General features: G+C 39.9%; 1 protein-coding gene across 10 annotated transcripts in view; it reads left to right on the forward strand.

Moving 5' to 3' along the window:
- cep350 (centrosomal protein 350) overlaps nucleotides 1-20,795 on the forward strand; it is a 39,944-nt gene that overhangs the window by 16,381 nt on the left and 2,768 nt on the right. For 4 of the 10 annotated variants that reach the window (XM_056259630.1, XM_056259634.1, XM_056259631.1 and 1 more), the window contains 26 exons: nucleotides 104-228; nucleotides 828-1,723; nucleotides 2,266-2,416; nucleotides 2,649-2,794; nucleotides 3,023-3,194; nucleotides 4,929-5,182; nucleotides 5,310-5,479; nucleotides 5,573-5,683; nucleotides 5,937-6,077; nucleotides 6,185-6,318; nucleotides 6,643-6,750; nucleotides 6,858-7,024; nucleotides 7,111-7,313; nucleotides 7,520-7,707; nucleotides 10,007-10,094; nucleotides 10,253-10,399; nucleotides 10,495-10,649; nucleotides 12,422-12,544; nucleotides 14,657-14,892; nucleotides 15,674-15,867; nucleotides 16,472-16,613; nucleotides 17,241-17,401; nucleotides 17,541-17,677; nucleotides 17,779-17,861; nucleotides 17,978-19,974; nucleotides 20,299-20,766. In XM_056259630.1, the coding sequence (XP_056115605.1) occupies nucleotides 104-228; nucleotides 828-1,723; nucleotides 2,266-2,416; nucleotides 2,649-2,794; nucleotides 3,023-3,194; nucleotides 4,929-5,182; nucleotides 5,310-5,479; nucleotides 5,573-5,683; nucleotides 5,937-6,077; nucleotides 6,185-6,318; nucleotides 6,643-6,750; nucleotides 6,858-7,024; nucleotides 7,111-7,313; nucleotides 7,520-7,707; nucleotides 10,007-10,094; nucleotides 10,253-10,399; nucleotides 10,495-10,649; nucleotides 12,422-12,544; nucleotides 14,657-14,892; nucleotides 15,674-15,867; nucleotides 16,472-16,613; nucleotides 17,241-17,401; nucleotides 17,541-17,677; nucleotides 17,779-17,861; nucleotides 17,978-19,974; nucleotides 20,299-20,766 (6,897 nt within the window). The remainder of the gene's footprint in view (nucleotides 1-103; nucleotides 229-827; nucleotides 1,724-2,265; nucleotides 2,417-2,648; nucleotides 2,795-3,022; nucleotides 3,195-4,928; nucleotides 5,183-5,309; nucleotides 5,480-5,572; nucleotides 5,684-5,936; nucleotides 6,078-6,184; nucleotides 6,319-6,642; nucleotides 6,751-6,857; nucleotides 7,025-7,110; nucleotides 7,314-7,519; nucleotides 7,708-10,006; nucleotides 10,095-10,252; nucleotides 10,400-10,494; nucleotides 10,650-12,421; nucleotides 12,545-14,656; nucleotides 14,893-15,673; nucleotides 15,868-16,471; nucleotides 16,614-17,240; nucleotides 17,402-17,540; nucleotides 17,678-17,778; nucleotides 17,862-17,977; nucleotides 19,975-20,298; nucleotides 20,767-20,795) is intronic. The other 6 variants (XM_056259636.1, XM_056259633.1, XM_056259635.1 and 3 more) reach the window with 6 other exon arrangements.

Here is a 20,795-nt window from a genome sequence, read left to right on the forward strand (position 1 = left end):
AAATGTCATGTTTTTATTTACCATTGGACACCCTGGTGTCTAGACATTGGCTAAATCCATATTGATTGGCCATTCTTGTAAGTTTTTTGTTGTGACATTGCAGTTGGGACCAGTATACCAGCCGTCTGGAGAGTCTGATAAAGAAAACAAAAGATATGATCGACCTCAAAGTGCCACCTCCAGCAGTGATATGTCCCTCACGGAGCAACGGCAGCCTCCTTTCTCCAGGTAAACACACACACAGAATCCCATTCCATTACATCATCTGTGTCATAATGTAATGTTTGTTTTTTCATCTAGAAAACCCCAAAATTGTTAGCTGCTGTTTCCACCAAAGAGCTTCCTTTTTTGTTGTTTATCTGTTCTAAGCACTGAACAGATTAATAAAATATCCGCTTTCCCTAAATGGGAAGTCGTTTATATTCCGTTACACCGATGAAATGCTCTTATTTCAAGTAGTTCTGTAAGAACAGATTAATCCGTCAGCTCAGTGCTTAGTGAGAAGTGTTTGTTGCTTGCCTGTATCGGTTTCCATGGCCACTTTTAAGTGCATGTAGTTGGTGGCGTTTGCTGCATGTTAAGTTTGTGGACACTGGGACGTTCCTAAAAATGGAGAAAAACTGAATCCTTAAACTAATGAATTCATTTGGTGAGATTACATGAAGATATGCTTTATGCAGTGTGTGAATTCTAAGATATATATGTACATATGTTTTTTTTTAATGTATTTTTGTGCATTCATTAGTGGCAGTCTTTTTTTCTTTTCTTTTTTTAGGTCATATGGTCATTATACCTCAAAAATCTGTTGTCTTGTATTGTTTTTGTAGGAATGAGTTGGGATTTGCAGGATCACCCTGGCTTCAATCCGACGAGCGTAGTCCCGCTCTGAGGGTCAGCAGCTCTTTACCGCCCCCTTCTGGTCAAATCTTCTCTCAACTGTTAGAACTTGATCCAGAACCTTCACTACCTAACAGAGAGTCCCGAACTGTACATGCGTCGTTGCCCTCAGCCACAGGCCGCAAAATGAGCCGTATTGAGGCTCTTAAGGCCACCGCTGCCTCTCTCTCTAGCCGTATTGAGAGCGAGGCACGCAAGCTAGCCGGTGCTGGAATAAACTACGGTTGCTGCAGGGATACGGGCACAGGTCTTTTAATCCCTACTGATGACCGCTGGGCTAAACCTGTCAGTCCACCAGTCAGAGAGAATCCGACGGATACTGATGACCTGGTCGAGAGGATTGAAAGACTGCTTGCTGAGGGTCAGAGCACCTATGATGAGGCCCTACCAGGTGTGGGAAACCTGCACAGCTTTAGGGAGAGGGTGGAGACTTGGAACAAACAAACGCCTGCGTCCTCCAGCCTCCCTTTTAGAAACGTACGCAAGACCCCTTCTCCTCCAAAGCCTGTTGTTCAGGAAGCTGAGCTGGACTCCAGTGGAGGTTCTATCAGCGAGGGTCCTCTGCTGAGTGAGGGCAGTATGTCTGACGAAGACCTGCAAGAGCTGCCCAAATCCAGACTGAGAACCACAGGATACAGTGCAGCCCATTTGAATGGAGACAGTTTGAACCCAATTTCACGCTTTCAGAAAGAGGCAGAGAAGCACCTGCCTTATAGTCCTGCTAGTCTAGTACACGGAGGAAGTAATGGACCGTGGGAAGAACTGGCCAAGGGAAGCCCACACAGTGTTATTAATATATTTACAAAGAACATGAGTTACGGCAAAGGTGAGAAATTTTTTAACATTTGACCTGTGTTAACATTTAACTCATTCTAACGGATGTGTACAAGACTGTCACATTATGTATGTATAAGGCATTTGAATGACCTCTAAAAAGTTTGGGGTCTGTAAGATTATTAAAAGTTTTTGAAAGAAGCTTTTTTTCTCACCAATGTTGACTGTATTTGGCCTAAAATACAGTAAAAACAGTAATGATGTGAAATGACTGCATTCTATTATATTCTATACACATAGAAATGTAATTTATTAAGCTGAATTTTTAGCAGCCGTAACTTCGGTCTTCAGTGTCACATGAGCCTTCAGAAATCATTCTTATATGCTGATTTGGTGCTCAAGAAACATTTATTATTATTATCGATTTTGAAACCGTTTGTGCTGCTTAATATTTTGTCACTTTTGATCAACTGAATGCATCCTTCCTTGCTAAATAACAGTATTAATTTCTTTAAAAATTCCTGTACAATCTTACAGACCCCCGAGCTTTTGAATGTTAGTGTATATATTCATTGCATATATTTGTTTGTGTAGCGTTTGAGGAGAGGGGAGGTAAGAGTTCTCCGGCTCTCCGCTCTGTTCTGTCTGGTGCTAGCTCATTGGATGGCATGGTCTATGAAGATGACTTTGTTTCCTCGCGTGGCAGTAGCCAATCAGCATCCAAGAGAAGTCCCAATGGGCTCAGGTAAAACAAAATTATTTGAATGCTCAGAAGATCACTGCCTTGTATATTCAAATTGATATATAAATGGATGAAGAGGGTGAAGTTAACCATTTTTAGTAATCAGCCTGAAGAGGGCAGTGTTGCTCTATCATCATACCAGCCCTTCCTCCCATTTCATAAGCTCTATGTAGAATCATAATATGGTATATGTGTGTATTAGTTAAATATAATATCTGATGCCTTCTCTCCACAGTAATGGCCATGGTCGGTTCAGTCCTTTAGACGAGTTGCTAAGTGGGAGATCTGCATACAGTAACAGAGCTGGAGAGAGATCTCAGCGTTCACCAGCTCTCACACCCCTCTCCTCTCCCCACTCAGCCAGCTCAAGCAGCAAGAGAGGTCAGTTATATTATAGAGGGCCACATCATGTGATCTTGAGTGTGATACAGTGTGAAATCAGTTTCTGTTCTCTGTACATTCCTATAAGGATTTCAGAAATACTGGTACTTAAGAACCAGTCTTTCTACAGTATCAGGAGTACTGACTCAATTTCACTGGTGTTGGTTTTGAACAGACATTTTTGTATCATGATTACAGTGCAAATTTTATCTGTGTACATTCCTACAGCATCAGAAAGGAGCCCGCTGGAGGGACAAAGAAACACGTCCTCTGCAGTCTCCGATCTCCCTGCTGAGGGCTTCAAGAAGAGTGGCTCAGAGAAAGCATCCAGTCGCAGCTCTCACAGGAGCGTGGACACAGACAGCACACTGGGGGGCGCTTCAGTCCACTCCAACCATAGGTAGGGTCTGTTAAAGTTAGTTTGAAATGGAAGTTCCGATTTCACCTTTTCTTCCCTTTTGTGATCTATATCCAAGTGAAATGGTTTCTCGAACAAGAAAAAAATTATGGCAGGACTTGATTATTCAATTGGGAAATAAAAATTGAGGGCACATGCATTAAAATAATGATGTGCACAAATCATTTATAATAAATACTACAATATTCCATTAAAAAAATAAGATTAGTCCATTTTGATTTCATGGTGACTTTAAACACATTGAGTCCCCGATATCACAGTTTTTTTTCAGTCTTTGCTCAGGAGTCAAAAGAAGTATTATACTGTTTGTGAACATTCTTACACCGCCCCACGCTTGCATTTAGATAAATATTCAAATGTGTGATGCTCACTCAATAACAAAATAAAGAAAAAGAAATTACAGCAAGGAGGAAAGAGCAGTTAAAGAAAGCATTTGATCCGTAGGGATGTGGACATTTTTGCACCAGCTTTGCAATTCGTCACTATTCATGTCATGTTTGTTTATAGAGTTAGTTGCACAGAAAAAAAAAACAGTGTTATTGTCACTACAAAATTATAATTACAATTATATATTTTCCACTATAAAGTAGTTCTCTGGTGTGTTCATGATTTAACTCACCAGACTCAAAGTAATGAACCACAGAAGTGGAAGTCCGAAGGTGTTTACTAGGCGCACAAAGCTTTCTTAAAAGTTTGGTTTAGTGAGCCGTTTCAAACTCCTAATGAACTTCATTTGGCCAGATTTTGTTAGAAATGTAGTCACACCTGTTCGTTTTTCGATTTCACTCGAAGTATATTTCCTGTTGCTTGGCTGGCACTGATAAAAATGTATACTTGAAGCCACCATAGTTTGAATAAAAACATCTGCTGCATGTACCTGTTGCATGTACCTTCATGCTTTTCTTTTTTCTTTTAATTTACTAGTCCAGTCATCTTTCATTGCCATTCTGCTGTTCAGTAAGTTACCGGACATGAACTGGGACATTTTGAGCACAGACCGGAAATATCCTTAAATGCAATATCCTTGCTGTTCCTGTTTATCATAATTGTTAGAGCCCAGTGGAGCCAGTGTCAATATTAGTGCTGCTAAATATCAGGTGGAGGGTAGAACTGTTCGGCCTGCTGTAGCCCTTCTGAAAACGAGGCAGGAGGCAACGTGCAGGCACACACTGGCTCTTTTGTTCAGTTGGTTATCTGCGCCGCAGGTCAGGCTCATTGCCAAGCAGATATTTCCCTCTAGTGTGACATTCGAACCTCCCTGTGGCATTTGTTAAAGCCTCAGATTCCCCTCATGCCTTCCTGTCTTTTCAGCATTCAGAGGGCCGTATGTGGTCTCTGGATGGGTTTATCCAGCAGCAGAGTTTGAACTGGATTCATTTAATTTACTCCTATCATCAGCACACTTCTCTGACATAATTTCCATCCACAGTAGCACAAAATCCTTATTGTTCAGTGTTATTGGACTATAGGAGGTTTTGATGGTCATTGTATAGTGCTGTGCACAATTCAACTCAAGATGCTTAACTTTTAATGAAAGTGTCTTGTTCTAATCTCGGCTAAATCATTTTGTTTGTTGGAAAAAACATTAAAAACAATTAAAAATATAAGAAACAATTGTTAAAATGTATTGATGTATTAAAAATATTTTTTTTAATTCTCAATAAATAATAATAATTATTTATTATTTATTTTCCTCTCCCTATTTTATTTCATTAGTCATTTTGGCTCTGAGGGAAAGAAATCTCCCCAAAGCCCTGGTCCGACTCCTGCCGCTGGTTCTCCAGCCAGCTCTCGTTCCTCCCGGTTGTCTCCAGGTGACCGTATCCCAATCAGAGAATCTGCCCAAGGCTCTGGCTCCCCTCACACAGCTCTTCCCAGTTCCTCCTCATCCTCCTCTTCAGCTGCCAGGGCTAAATCCAACCCCTCACCCCATACTCAAAGCCCAGGAAGAACAGAGCATAGGACTGCAGGTAAACTTACTTTGTCTATATTTTTATAAGCAACTACAATGCTGAAGTCGTCTGCTCTGATAATGGAGAATTTTAGTTCAGAATTGGAATTGTTGGAATTGTTTTAATTGCTCTGCTGTGTCCCCAGGTTCAGCGGAGCTCCAGTTTGCTCCGGGGGTCCTGCAGCAGCGCCTGTCTGCTGAGCTCAATTACCTGGACGCAGTGGAGGAGTCAGTGCGACAGCTCAGTGATGTGGAGAGAGTGAGAGGCGTGTCTCTCGCTCAGCAAGAAACCGTCTCGCTCGCTCAGATTCTTAAGGTGAAGTTCTAAATCTGCTAAAGCAATTATCTGAACTTCTGTGGTCATGTGGCCATGTATTTGAGGGTGACCTTTAACCTTTGACTCTTGCAGTCCCAGCAGCAGAGGCATGAACGTGACCTGTATCTGCTGAGGATGAAGGCAGAGCAGGAAGCCCTCGAAACACAACGGCAGCTGGAAGAAAGCAGACAGAAAGCTGCACGGGTATTTACACCACAATATGCTAATAGTTTAAGACCTTTCTTGAGGGCATTTCATATCAGAATTTGGTTTTAGTATAAAAAGCTGTTTTTATGATAACTTCAAGAGATGAGGACTTTACATAAAAAAAAAAAAAAAAGGGTGATAAAATCTAAATCTAATTCAGACCAAGTTAAAAATGGCAGCTTTTAGTTAAATGATTTGTATCTTTTTAATGCACAGACATATTTTGTGACATGCTTGTGTTTGATTCAAGGCCCATGCAGAGCTGCAGGAGAGTTTGCTCCAGTCTCAACAGCAGGCGTTAGGAGGTTTGCATGAGACCACAAATAAGATGATCAACCAGCAAGCTGAGGCCGCACGCCACACAGCTGAAACAGCACGACACATTAAAGAGGTGAGCTAAATTTTGGGGTACGAGAAACCAATTCACAGATGCATTGTGAATTTATTATTTTTTTTCTCAAATGATTCTGGATTGATTCTCTCTCTCTCCCCCTGTAGATGACTGAACTGGCTCGTTCACAGATTGCGGGAGCGCTGAGTGTTCCTGGACCCTCTATTACTAGCCCTTATGACCAACAGAGACAGCACAACCGCAGTTTGAAACAGCACCAGCCAGACCCCCACACGGACGGGTAACTGTCTTTTTTATCTTCCTGTACTATGCTTGCTTCAGCTTGGTGCTAGATGGGGTTTTTCAGTAATATAAAAAATTTGTTCCAAAACGTATGTGAAAGTTTAAATATGCAAAAGTGCAGATGAGATATGAGAGCCACGGCAGCGGATTTGAAAAAACATGGAGATGAGTAAATCATGACCGCATTTTCATTTTTGGGTGAACTATCATTTTAACTGTGCTTTCACTTTGCATTTTCTAAAGTGAAAGATTTTTTCAAATTTGTCATGTTAGTGATTGCGATCTATACATCAGTACTGATGCTGTTTTGGATCTTCTCCAGTAGCTGGAAGAGTCAGCGGTCTCCTGAGAGACATCAGAGTCCGTCAGAGATCGAGACACCACCAGACAGCCTCTCAGAGTCCATCCCTTCCAGGAGACCCACCATCAGGTAACGCTGTGTACTTTTCTTTTGAGATTATTTCCCTTTTACAGCAAAAATGAATGGTTTTATATGAACATAGAGTCCGTAAATGCTCGTTTCTGTCTCTTTATTAGTGGTGGTGGCAGCAGTAGTACCCAGTTGAGTCCACCTCGTTCCGATCAAAAGGAGAGGAGGACAGCAGGGAAAGACAGGAGCAGTAGTTCAGTAGAGGATCAGGCTCACACCACTGCCGATGACTCCCTTTGCTCTGACAGTGTGCGCAGCCCGCTTGAAGAGAAAGGTAAAGCTCACATTTTTTAGGACATTCTGTCTGTTCTGACGAAATGTTCGTTATTTTGACCACTTCCTGTCCATTCTTCCAATCAGCAGACAGTGCCTCCATCGCCACAGAGTACTCTGTGAAGTTTGATGATTCGATGACAGAGGATGACATTGAAGAAAGATCTTTCCGCTCTCTCTTACCATCTGAAGCCCACCGTCGCGAATCGCTGGACAGGAAGCCCATTCCTCGCCCTGAGTCTGATGATGATCACAGCCATGACAGATCCAGCCCTAGAGTGAGCTCAAAGGTAAATTCCTGTCAGCTCTCATGCCACATGTCTCTGACTGCAGTTTTGTTCAGTATGAACAGGCCTGTTGTGTTTCTTTCTGTTTGGTTGTCATAGTTGGAGGTTGTTTGTGTTTTCCTGGTGTGTTGATAAGAAGTATGTGATGGATACGTGACTCAGCCCTTGTGTTTTTCCCCTGCTCTGTTTCCATATCACGGCATACACAGCAGGATGACAGCATGCCCTTCTCCAGCGGACAGGACAGCTTCTCCAAGTTCACCATAGACTTGGTGCGTCAGTACATGAAGGAGGAGGAAGTTCGAGCTCAGCATCAGAGTTCTCTGTTGCGTCTGCGTCAGAAGGCCCTCCGAGAGAAGACCAAGACTGAACTGGCCTGGCTGGAACACCAAAAGAGGCAGGACAAACGTATATGTTAATTGAGTTGAATCAGGACCAGAGCATGTTTCACGTTATGCTAATGCACTCCCCTCAATCACTCACGGCCCAAGCGAATGCTTCACAACCGCGATCGCGCTCACTGGTAAAACGACGTTCCCTTAAATCTCACTCCGACGTTAAATTTATCTGTACTATACTTCTTTCTGTTTAATGAATTTCTTGAATAAATGTCTCACAGTAGGCCTATAGATAAAAGTTATGATATTTGTGGCTTTAAAGCAATATTTTATAAAGCTATAAATACACGTGACGTGACTTGACTGGATAATGCTGAATTGCAGAGCTCGTGCAAACATATCCACATCACTATGATCAGATGATTTCTTAAAGGTGAACTAAGTAACTTTTTTACCTTAACCGAACAGCTTTGAAGTCATTGTAATGTTTATATTACTGATTTCGTGTTGAATGGTGGTCGTCTCGCACCCCCCTGGTGCCTGTGAGCCGCAAAACCACCCTTGCAACTATGGGCCAGTGTTAAGAAGTATCGTGTGATATCAGGTCTCGCGAGGTAACGAATTGCTTTACGGCAAAAAACAGATCTGATAAAATTCTGATAAAATGAGCATCAAACAGAAATAAGCGACTTACAAATAAATGTAAGTCGCTTTGGATAAAAGCGTCTGCTAAATGACTAAATGTAAATGTAAATGTAAACCCGGCGCCGTATACATGTGGTGTTCGAGGCGCAGGGCGCGCGCAGCTCTTACAGGGGCCATACCTTATTTCCACTCGTTACAGCGTCCATCCTACAGTGAACAGGTACTGGTGTACAGGGGGAGGGGATCCGGCCGTGAGTGCGAGCCATCTCTGCGTGAGTGCTATTCACGACAGTACAAGTACTCCACAGCGACTCTAGGGGGCGCTGTTTGACAAAAACGGAATTCCTACTTAGTGCTGCTTTAACTGGTGTTTCCTCACTAGCGGTGTGAATCATCACTGGTCTCACGATTCATTTAGATTACGATTATGTCAACGATTTGATTCGATATCACGATGAGTTACATCCTCCTAATTTAATTTATTTTGAAGCAATATTCTCATCAGTGTTCAATCAGCTTTGATATATTTAAATCTGCATATTGTTATATCTGCACCTTTAAAGGGCACCCCCTCCTCCTAATCTTATTAAATGTATGCTTCATCTTTCATTTTAAATTCCTAAATTGAATCAATATATTAAATTATTTAGAATAATAAGACACTATAAGGATAATCAAATTAAATAATTTACACTGAAAAATTACAATTGCATTAAATAATATAAATAAATATAAAATATACAATTTAAATATACAAAAAGAAACGTTTAAAAGAATGATACTTTTAAACATAACACTAAACCGCCAGCAGTTGGCTCTAGGCGACCGTCTTAATTAATGAATCATTCAGTCATTCATTCAAGATTGAGACAGATGTTTATGAATGGGTCATTGAATCTTTGACACCCGATTCGTTCAAAACCATAAATCATTCATTAATGAAACATGGTTAACTTTTCCTGTGAGCTGCGCAATGGTTCTGCTGTGTCTTTGTTTGGAACTATTTTCGCTGCTGAAACAGAACAAAAACAGTCAATATTGCATCTAAAATGTAAGTGACTTAATTTTAACTGTTTATTGAACTGTTTTATGAAATCAATGTCACATTTTCAATCGTGATGGTATTCAGGAAACAGCACTCATCGTGTGAGGTTGCTTAACAGTATCATATGTTAAAAATATAAAAACTCCACATTTCGATTTTTTTTATAGGCAGTATGTTGTTTACTGAGTTTTATTTGTGTGCGTGCTGCGCTTATTTGTTTCCATTTCTCCTCGAGCGTCAACAGCACACCATTGTTTCGATCGCAACTTACAATAAATGTAATAAAATCAGAATTCTCTCGTTTTAGTGATTCCCTAGTTATTATTTTTTTGTCGTTGACGTTTTAATCAGGCTACTTCTCCGGTCAGGCAAGTAAAATTCTCTTTACTTGTCCCTTCAAAAAATCCACTTGTCCCGGACATGCGTTAATGTCGAGCCCTGTATACGTCATGAGATTTAGCAAAAAAAGAAAAAAAGGTTGCAACTGGTACAGAAATCCATTAATTCAGCTATGTAACATACATAGTGGAATAAATGGATTTCTGTACCAGTTGCAGCATTTTTTTTCTTTTTTGCTAAATCTCATTCAAATAGAAACCCATACATTCAAAGACCGTATACTAGTGAACTATAGTGACATGCTATTTGTCATCTTTCCTTTCCACCAGGCGTCTCAGAGATAAAGGCGAGGATGATAAGATGCCACCTCTTCGTAAGAAACAGAGAGGCCTGATTATGAAGCTACAGCAGGAACAGGTGATAACCATATGTGGAATTATGAGATTATTTCTAAGATAGACTTGTAAATGAATTTATATTAAGTTAAATGTTCATCAATTTTTGAAGTATTCAAATACTAGTGTGTACGGCACAAAAATAAAAGCTCAAACTTTGCTGCATGGTTTTTCCCACAGGCAGAGATTAAACGGCTACAGGAGGCCAATAAAGCAGCGAGGAGAGAAAGACAGCTGCTCTTCAAACAGCAGGAGGAGATTGAGAGAATAAGACACACAACCCTTAAACTCAAAGAGCGGCTCAAGAGTGCCGAGGACACAAAGCTGGTCAGTCTTCTGAATGATTATTTTTATAGCAATAATATTTATTTATAATTCTTCTGAAAAGAAAACTTTTTTTTTTTTAAATCAAACATCTGCAGTCACCTATGTCGGGTGTAGCGGATGAGTCAGCTCCGCCCAGTGTGAAAGTGACAGACGCAGAGACCCGAAGTCCCTCCCCCATGTCTGTGTCAGGCAGTGAAACCAGCAGCATCATGCAGAAACTGAAAAAGATGCGCTCTCACATGGACGAGAAGTAAATAAAACCTCACGCATGTTTCTTCTCTATCCTTCCATCTTATCCCTCTTCTGTCCTCTCAAGTGATGCATTGGTTTGTGAAGAAAATCAGATTTTTTTATCTATTTGATTATATTAATGAAATTAATGAAACTTTATTAATAATGAAACTTCAAAGATGCATAAGTTTTGCAGTGCACACTTTTTCCAAAAAGGTTAAACAAACAATGTATGTTTGGTGTGCTCAGGGGTGATTTCTTATCATTTATGACTGGCTAATACTACTAATAACATGTATTCATTTCCTTGAGATTCATCTACAGCTTGCTGACTGTGTGACATTTTAAAGTGTTTGTTTATTTCTGTGTGTACAGTGTTTGGTTTGAACAGAAGTGTGCTCTGTGTAGGAAAACACCCATCTCCCTTAATGATTGGAGGAATCTTTCACGTCTAAATTGAGCAGCTTCCTTATGCCACTAGTAAACAGGAAGTACATTCTAAAAGCCAGATTTCTGAAACAGTCAGCTGGTTATGAGGTTTCACTAATGCATTTCAAAAGCTCCACATGTTCTCTAAATTCTTTGTCCATTGTACGTGATCTCATTCTCCCATATTCAGCCACTCAAGCTTTGACAACAGGTTCTTGTTTAGTATTATATCTTGGCAACTGGTGAGGGTCGTCCCATTGTTTAAAAACTTCATAGTACTGACACGCATATTTTTGACCTGCGAATAAAATTGGTACACAGACAGAGAGAAGGGGATTTTACGCTTGTCTGATTTAACTAATCACTTGCTGTGTTGGGATTGTAGCACCGTTCACACGCTTCTAACTTTTACTCAGTCTTGACTAATAGCATGATGATCTCTTTTGTATAACTTCCAGCTGTAATCATTCAGTGCTCATCCATATAAACAATTTATATGGTCAGCATAAATTAATACTACTGTTATGTATATTTACAAATATACCTCACAATTGTACTTGTAAATAAAAACTGTATATCCTTAATTATTCTATATACAGTATACTTCCACACTTGCTCTATATCACCGTAAATACTTGTAAATGTACATAATAGTATTTGGACTGCTTTGAATTTAATTATTTTAATAATATATTTTTTTAAATTAAACACAAACTCACAAACATAATATTCATTACCCACCTTTTTACATTAGTAAGTAATTTTATTTTATTTATTTAGTTCGTTTTTAGTTTTTTTGCAGTCACAGTAATGATAATTGAGGATTTAAATGGTCATACTTTTAATTTTCAATATGAAAAAAATATTTTTAATTTGAATTTTTGAAGATTGAAATATGAACTAGACATTTTGTGAGATTCCCCAGACTGCTGTTTGGAGCAAATCAATTTTTTTCCAGGCTGCTTTTCCAGGAAAGCTTGTAACTACCAAGGCCTTTCATCTTACTCGTAAAAATGTTTTTTAAAGCAGTGTCTTTGATCATTTTTGAAAGTTTGACTTGTTTTTATGTATGACGCTCACAGTAGTGGTTTAAGGATTTGCAGCACGTAGTTAAATGCTAACAGTCACTAACAGGTTGGTTTGTTTGTTGCACATAAGTAAGAGGAAAATAAGGACACATTACATATGTTTACACACTCTCTCTCACTCTCTCTCTCTCTCTCTCTCTCTCTCTCTCTCTCTCTCTCCTAATGTCTGTTTCTCTTTTGTCTGTCTCTCTTCTCTTTTATTGTTTTATTCTCGCCAACTCTGCGTTTCTTAATATTTGACTGTCCTCTCCTCTCTTTCTTCCTTTGTTTTTAGACACTGTTCTCCTGTCCATTATTTCTTCTCTGTCTTTACGGCTCATCACTGGGCCTCTCTGTCTGTCTGTCTCCCAAATCTTCACCCCAAATTCCAGCTTTTTATCTACAGCCAGTTGGTCAGGTACAGTTACCCACAATCCTCCTCTACCCGCCCCTCCCCTCTCTCAGCACCTATTTCCCATGGAGCATGCTTTTGTTCATCCACTGCCACAGCTGGGTGGGTGGGGGAATGTTTGGTGGGGGATACAAGCAGGAAAAAAGGAATGCAGTGATGAATGGATGGATGAAAATGAACCAGCTACACCATGGTGAAATAAGCTGATTCTTTGGCTAAAGCAAGTTAAATATCAATCATAGTTATTTATCTGACTGGGGAAGATTATATTTTATTTCTAATGACAATGTTTTACCCAAATCCTTCATGATTGGTTTTTGAGTCTATTTGTTGAACAGATACAGGCAAATCTCTAATCAAAAATTGATTACCGTCGTCAATCCCAAAGCCAAAGATCAGACTTGTTTAAATCATGGTGGGTTAAATGAGTGATTTCTGGGTCCTTTGTTTTTTGTCTCTGTGGTGTGATCCTGTCAAATCCAGTCTTTGCCTTGTTGCTAGTCTGTCTTGTATTAATATTATGTGTAATTTATATATGGTGAATCTCACGAAAATGTACAAAACCACAAGTTCAAATGGAAAACAATTAAATATATTTTGCATAGATGAAGACTGTTTTATGACCAGTCACATTTAAGAACAAATTGCCATAATGCTTCAAGATGCTTTACTTTTTATTTATTTTATTGTCATTTTTCATGTATATTTTTTATTGTCATTAGATTGTCATTGCTGTAACAGCAAAACAAATAATGTTTATTTATAGAAATAATGAGGAGGGGGTAAATTAAGTAGCTTAATTGTCATGAAAATCACTATAAAAATAATGTTGATTATCCTAAAATATAGGCTTCATTATCATTTAGCATTTTTCCTGATTTTGTTGTGAAATACAATCTAGATAACTACAACTTTCGTGAGCTTCACCCATGCACTGCACAGAAAAATCATCTCTGTTAAATCAGTTCTTGAACTTGGTATTGTGGTGAGTGGAGACCAGAAGGAATATCTCTTTTCAGACAGGCCTGGGCAGACTGATATATTGTATGCTTCTGAATAATGCTAGTTTAGGACTTCTTCATCTGCTCAATGGCCACAGTAAATCTTAACTCCAGCCCCTGATTAAATAAGTGTAGCCCGCGATGAGCTAATGAGTATATATGACTGAGGCAACATAATAGAATTTATGGTTAGATGAAGATGGCTGTTGTATTCACGAAGCAAGGCGATTGCTTTTAGATAAAGCCATCTGTTTTTCTCTAACATGTTTTTAATTATCTTAAACCTCAATGAAAAAAGCAGGCGGGTTTGATCTCCCAGACCAAAGTCATGATGCATGGAGGACTTTTTTTTTTTCTCTGAAAAAATCATCTGCCTTAAGTGAAGCACAAGTTTTACCTGGTGCAGCTTGCTAAAAATGATAAATATATTATAATATTCAGTATAGCATATGAAATGCTAATTATTCAGTTTAATGTGCTTTGTTAGCATGTCAAATAATTTGACAAAGCATTTGAAAATTCACTATGCGAGAGAGACAATAGTGCAAAACAAAAATAGCAGGAATTCTGTTGTGATTCGCACAAAAAAAATCACAAACGTTTCTTTAGTGTAAATTAAATATTGTATCAAAAATAATTCCTTTGCAGGATTGCTCTTACAGAGACAAAAGCATAACATTTTTTTTTTTTTGTCAAACCCTGGGTGGAACCTGTGTGTTTCAGTTTGTGAGGTGGTCATTTCTGTGTGTTTCTCATATGAACTGTACCAGGTGCATGAGTTTTACCCTAATAAGGACATGAAAGGCACAGTACTGCCATTTTTCCCCCATTTAAATTAATGCAGGTCTCCAATCGGAGGCGTGCCTGTTTTGGGAAGCATGTTTTGGAGTGTGAATGTGTGTGTGATTGTGTCTGGGTTTGTTTGTTTGCACATCCTTTGGAAATGAGACTAATCTGTTGTTTGAAGAAGGTGGGTGAGTGGCATTATTTGGACGTCTGCTTTGCCTGCTCTTGTGGTGGTATGTCTCCAAATTGTGTCACTTTGCTTTACACAATCTTGTTCTCCCTTCTTCTGCCTTTTCTCTCTCTTTTGTCTCTTTCACTCTCTGTTCTGTAGATTTCTCACTAAAAGGGAGCAGCAGTTGATGCAGAGGCGCAGACATGCGGAGGAACTTCTCGAGTGGAGGCAGCGGTTGGATGCAGAGGAGGCTGAAGTGCGCCGCATGGAGAAGCAGGCTCTGGCGGCCTGGGAAAAACAGCAGCAGCCACGCAACAGAACACCACTGCAGCAGCACAGCCGGGAAAGTGAGCACAGTAAAACCAGCGGTGGACAAGAGAGTCCTGAAGGGCAAGGTGAAGGAAGTGAAATTGGAAAATATATTCACATCAGTTGTACTCCGTATGCACTACCATTCAAAAGTTGTAGGTCAGTAAGATTTGTTTTGAAAGAAATGAATACCTTTATTCAACAAGGAAACATTAAATTAATCAAAAGCCATAGTAAAGAATATAACATTTCCATTTCAAATAAATTCTGTTGTTTTGAACTTTCTATTCATCAAAGAATCCTGAAAAAAAATCATTTTTTTCCACAAAAAAATTAACTAGCTTAACTGTTTTCAACATTAATAATAATAAGAAATGTTTCTTGAGCACCGAATCAGCATATTAGAATGATTTCTGAAGAATCATGTGACACTCAAATAAATGCAGCCTTGGTGAGTATGAGACTTCTTTCAAAACATGTTAAAAAAAATCTTACTGACAACTGGTTAAGTTAGGCCTTATTATTTTCTTATTGTTATTTTAAAAAAGTTGTCATTGTTTCCTTTTTTCTGTTTTATAAAAAAGTCACTAGAAGTTTTGTTACAGTTTTAATATCATGGTTAAGGGGGTTTTAGGAACTTCACCTTGTGTGTAACGACATCTGTTATTGGGGTAAAATCATTGTACAGCACAGCATTTTGTGGATTATTGATTTATTAATGTGCTCTTTTAGCCCCTGGAAAGGTTTTCCACACTGTGTTATGTTTACTCTGTTTACTTGTTTCGATGGTAGGTGTTTAAGAGCGTCAAGGCAAAGATTATAAATTGACCTGTTACATCTTGTATATCTTCATCCATGTTTTCACAGAAGCAGTCAGTGAAGATGACGACTCTCCAGCGCTGTCTGTGTCCAGTGTGTGCACTGATTTGTCTGTTCCAGAACAGCTGGGAAGTCCTTCCTCAGACCAGCCTGTCTCTGAGCTCCACTCTCCTCAGCCGGGAAGCAGCCCTGCCCCTGATACCCTCTGTTCACTTGAGTTTAATGCCGCAGACAGCAAACAGGTGAAAATGGAACCTGCAGAGCAAATAGTAAAAAAAAAAAAAAAAAAAGTATTTGCCCCCTATGTTTGTGACATTGTCTATTTAGAGTGCTAAACTGTTAGCTGAGTGAATACAAAATACTGTAATTTAATATTTGTTTTGTTCCTTCAGTTAGATTACACCTATCTCAGTCCTGTGAGAAAGTAAATGCCCCCTTAAACCTAATATGTAATTATCGGCACCATTAAGGGCAATAACTGCAACTAAATGCTCCTTATCATTTGATATGAGCCTCACTATCTTTTGCCCATTTTTACCATGCAAATGTCTGTGTACGTGCTTTAGAGCAGTTCAGTAGTGTGGCTGTCACTTGAAGTGTATTGGAACGTTTGGAGGACAGTTAGTCAAACATGGAATATGCTGCATCTAATGTTTATATGTGATATTTATTAGAGCAGTTATTGAGCATTGGGATTTGCAAAGTTGTTTGCATCTTACAAGCGCAAGTTGTTTTTAATCTGTTGTGACATTACACAGGGTTGATTATAGCTCTCTTTGGTGAGTGTGATTTACATGTCCTGACCTTGGATCCCTCTTCGTGTGTGTGTGTGTGTGTGTGTGGCAGTCTCCTCCAGGGAAAGTCAGCTCTCTTCATCATTCAGACAGTAGCCAGCCTGGCACTAGTGAAAACAGCAAGATGCAGGTGTACTCCAAATCCAAGACCAGTGAGGCCCACACCTGTGACCCTTATTCGGCCACTCCATCCGGTAAGATCCTCGTTTCACCCAGCAGACTTCTGAAATAATCAGGATTTGCTCTATCATGTAGGCCTGTTTTCCTTGAAACTAAGTATTCTAGAAGTTGCAATCTACATGTAGCATTTGACTCTCCTAATCTTTTAAATTGACTACCTCTTCTTATTCACTAGTAATACTTGGTCTTTCTTTTTCCTTGCTTTATTTACATTTCAAATCATAGTTCTCATTAGTCATTATGGCCCGGTCTGTTTTAGGTTTAATTTAATTAGGTCTGGTTTATTCTTTACATCTTTACTAAATTGGAGGTGTGAAGACTGGAAGAGGAACACTGTGCCAGCAAAATATAATGCTTGATGTTTAGCTCTGTGTGTGCACTTCTCTGGCTCAAACCACTTAGTCATAATGTAGAAGCACAGATGAGTCTACCTGCCTTTTACTGATTATCTATGTGAAAGAGACTGTGATCCTTTTATGGTTCAAACATTGTCTATCTATAATATTTAAATGTTTTATTTAGCCTCTAATCTTTTTACAAAATATTTATTGCCACATGAGGCAATGTTTTTGGTGATGACAATGGTTTAACTTCATATTTCTTAGCTGAGGTTGTGTAATAATTTTGTACTTTTACCTTAGAGACCACATCTGATCAGAGTGATATTGAGAGTCGCATTCGTGCCCTCAAGGACGAGCTCCGCAAGCGCAAATCCGTGGTGTACCAACTGAAGAAAGAGCAAAAAAAGAGGCAAAAAGAGCGTCTCAAAGCTCAGGAAGCGAGTCTACTGAAACAGTTGGAGGTCAGCAACCAGCACCTTCTGTATTCATTTATTTCTGTTGGACATTATTCTGTTCCTTTAAAATAAATCACTTTTCTTGCAATTTTTCTTATGCTGTATGTGTTAATCTTTGTGACTGTCTCTTCCTATGGTTCCCCAGTCATATAATGACTTTATTCAGAAGACCAAGGCTGAGTTGAGTAAAGAGCCTGACAGCACTCCAGCTACCAAACCCCAGATTAAAACTCCCACGTCAGCCACTGAAAAGCCTCGGATAAAACCCCCTCCTCTTCAGAGGTCAGCCTTGACATTTAGCAGTCTTTTTTAATTCACTCTTCATTCTCTTTTTTTTTTTTTTTTTTTTGCTCATAACAGTTGATGCATGTTTACTTTCACAGGCCCGAGACTAGCAAGAACTGGAAGATTGTTACAGAAACTGAGAAATCAGAGACTGTGGCCACGGAAGGGTCAGCAGATAAAGGTGCAATGCCTTTTAGACTACAGCACATACATGCTGAAATTGAGAATATTGCTTCGAAACAGAATAAAAGGATACATAATGTTATAATTGTGCATGGTGTCTGGTTTTGTTCGCAGATGATGTTGCACCATCAGGACTACATAATTATTCATCAGAACATGATGACATTTCCTCAGATGAAGATCCTCCTACAGTCACTCCAACCCCAGTTATGGGAAGTCCAGAACATATGGACGTTTTGAGGAGCTTGCATAGTCCAGAATATCCAAGCCACCAGTCAGAAGATTCCCCCTCAATCAAAGAGCATTCTGCCAGGCCAGAGGCCAACGACCTCCGTTCAAGAGATGAGAGCGTGGTCTCTTGTCACAAGTCTGGGATTATGGAGGAACTGGAATATGCAAAGACAGAGGGGTCTGAGAATGACCAATCTGACCAGCATTCTCACCCTCTGCTTAAACTGGATCTTGGGCTTCAGATGCCATTTCTAAAGAATGTGAACTCCAAATTTGAAAAGGAAAGATTGTCTGAGAAGGATGCTGATGACAAGCCAGCATTTCAAGATTCTGCAGAAGCTGGAGAGAGTATGCGATTTGCTGATTCAAACGTATCTCCTGTGGCGAAATCAAAAGATATAGTCTACCCTTCAGCTGAAAAGACTCTTTCGGTCATAGATCGTTCTTATACCCCTGACTTCTTGTTGTCCAAGAGAGAGGATTTACCAAAAATGAAAGATTCACAGTCACCCCCAGGTGATGGCTATAACGATGATTTTGAGTCTTCCTTTGGGTCGTCATTCAAGGAGGATAACCATGAATCAAAGCCTACATCACCTTCTGCCCCAGAGCCTAAAGAAACATCTTTTAAGTCTCCAATGTACAGTAGTGAAGAGGAAATTGAAGAAGAATTAAGTGTCCAATCAGGAAGTACCAATGGCAGCTTCCAAACTGAAAGTCATGCAGACCTGAATAGCCTTGGTAAAGACTCCAAAGAAGACATCACCAGCCCTTCAAAATGTCCAACTTCACCCCAGCCCCAAATGCCAATCTTGCCAATAAGGGACGAATTGCCAAGCTTCTGCATCGGAGACCGGGTTCTGGTGAGTAATATACAACCAGGGACACTGAGATTCAAGGGACAAACTAACTTTGCCAATGGATTCTGGGCTGGGGTTGAACTGGACAACCCTGAGGGAAGTAACAATGGAACGTATGATGGGGTGGTGTACTTTGAGTGTAGGGAAAAACATGGTTTATTTGCCCCACCGGACAAGATCTCTCGTCTTCCAGAGAAGTTTGAGGCCAGTGCAGACACAGAAGATGAAGATTCATCATGTGATGACCAGTCAAACAGAAAAAACAAAATCTCAGAGAAGCAGTTGGAGCACATAAATCTGCTAAACAAAATGAAAGGAGAAAAATCTGACCTAGATTTACATCCTGAGGCCAGAGAGCCCTTGGATGAGCATGAAAATCCATTGGAACTCAACATCAAACAGCTTTCCACTGGGCAAAGCACTTTTATTAATTCTCAGCATAACCTGGATTTTAACGATATTGACTGCAATATCATTAAAGACTGTGACAAAGGTCCGCACACAGTGCCTAACGGCGGAGACAGGGATGTCATTCTCAAATTCGAGGACACATCTGTTGAAGTCGTTCCATTGCTCAATAATTTGGATAAAGGGACATCCAAAAACCAAAAGCAGGAAGAGGAACCAACAGCAGTCATTTTGGACCTTTTGGTTGAGGATGAGAAATCCAGAATTGATGGTCTTCAGAAATCCACTGACATCTCAATCGAGGAGGCCAGTCTAGACAACAGAGAAGACTTGAATAACAAAAGAGCTTTGACTACCCTCGCAGATAAACTTGTGGAAAACTTCTTAAGTGATGCAGTGAAGCAATTTCAGAAGATCAAGAAAGACAAAGAGGGGAAGTTATCAGCTGCTAATCAGTTGAAAAGAGACTTCATCAATGAAGATGATGGTCTTAGAAGCAACAACTTCAAGTCTCAGAGCAGGTCCGCATCCAAAACAAAGACGGACAGTTTCCGCACCTTCTTTGATGATGATCAGGAAGAACTTTCATCTCCAGAGCATTGCAACAGACCTGTAAGTGACTGACTATTTTGATTAATCTTAAGATCCTATAGAACTTGATAAAATGAGAAACCAGTTTAAAAAAAAACCTGTTATTGAAAACAAGTGAATGATTTACCCAACAAACTGATAACATTGCTGATGTGTAATGCTTAAGTTGACATTTCCAGCTGAATTGACAGATATCCAAAGACTGATGTTACCTTGAAACCTTCTTTTTAGGCCTGCAGTGTGTTGCAAAGTTCAAATAGAACATGTAAAGTTAAATCAGATCTTCTCTTGATGAAGGTTGTTAAGAGATGATCTTGATGGATGTTAACTATGCCTCTTCAACAGGAGAGCCCTGTCCTGGGTACAAGTGGACAGGAAGAGTTAGCTAAACGTCTGGCAGAGCTGGAGCTGAGCCGTGAGCTCTTCGATGTCCTTGGTGACGAGCAGGACTGGTTCGATGAGGACTTTGGTCTCAGTTCAAGGAAACAGCAGCAAAAACTTCAACAGCAGCAAGATGGCATTTCTAGCTCCCTGAGTTTGGGTACAGGGGAACAGGTCAAAACACCACCCAGGCCTGAACTTCCTGTTCAGATGAAGCAACCAGAGGAGCCTGCCATGGTTGTTCCTCACACTGTCCAGGAGGTGGAGAAACTGGTCATCGCTGCTACTCAAGAGATCTGGAAAAGCTGCAAACTGGGTCATGGTCGACCAAGTCTGACTGCAGTACCCAAACCTCAACCCTCTAATAGTTTCCTGGAAGGAGACCCCAAAGCCAGTGACCTAGAGGCTCAATGTCAACGAAGCTACAGACTGGTATGGAGTGAGATTCTGACATTTATGTG

The sequence above is a fragment of the Rhinichthys klamathensis genome, unplaced genomic scaffold (genome assembly GCF_029890125.1).
Source record: "Rhinichthys klamathensis goyatoka isolate OS25496 unplaced genomic scaffold, OSU_Roscu_1.1 h1tg000169l_1, whole genome shotgun sequence".
NCBI lineage: Eukaryota > Metazoa > Chordata > Actinopteri > Cypriniformes > Leuciscidae > Rhinichthys > Rhinichthys klamathensis.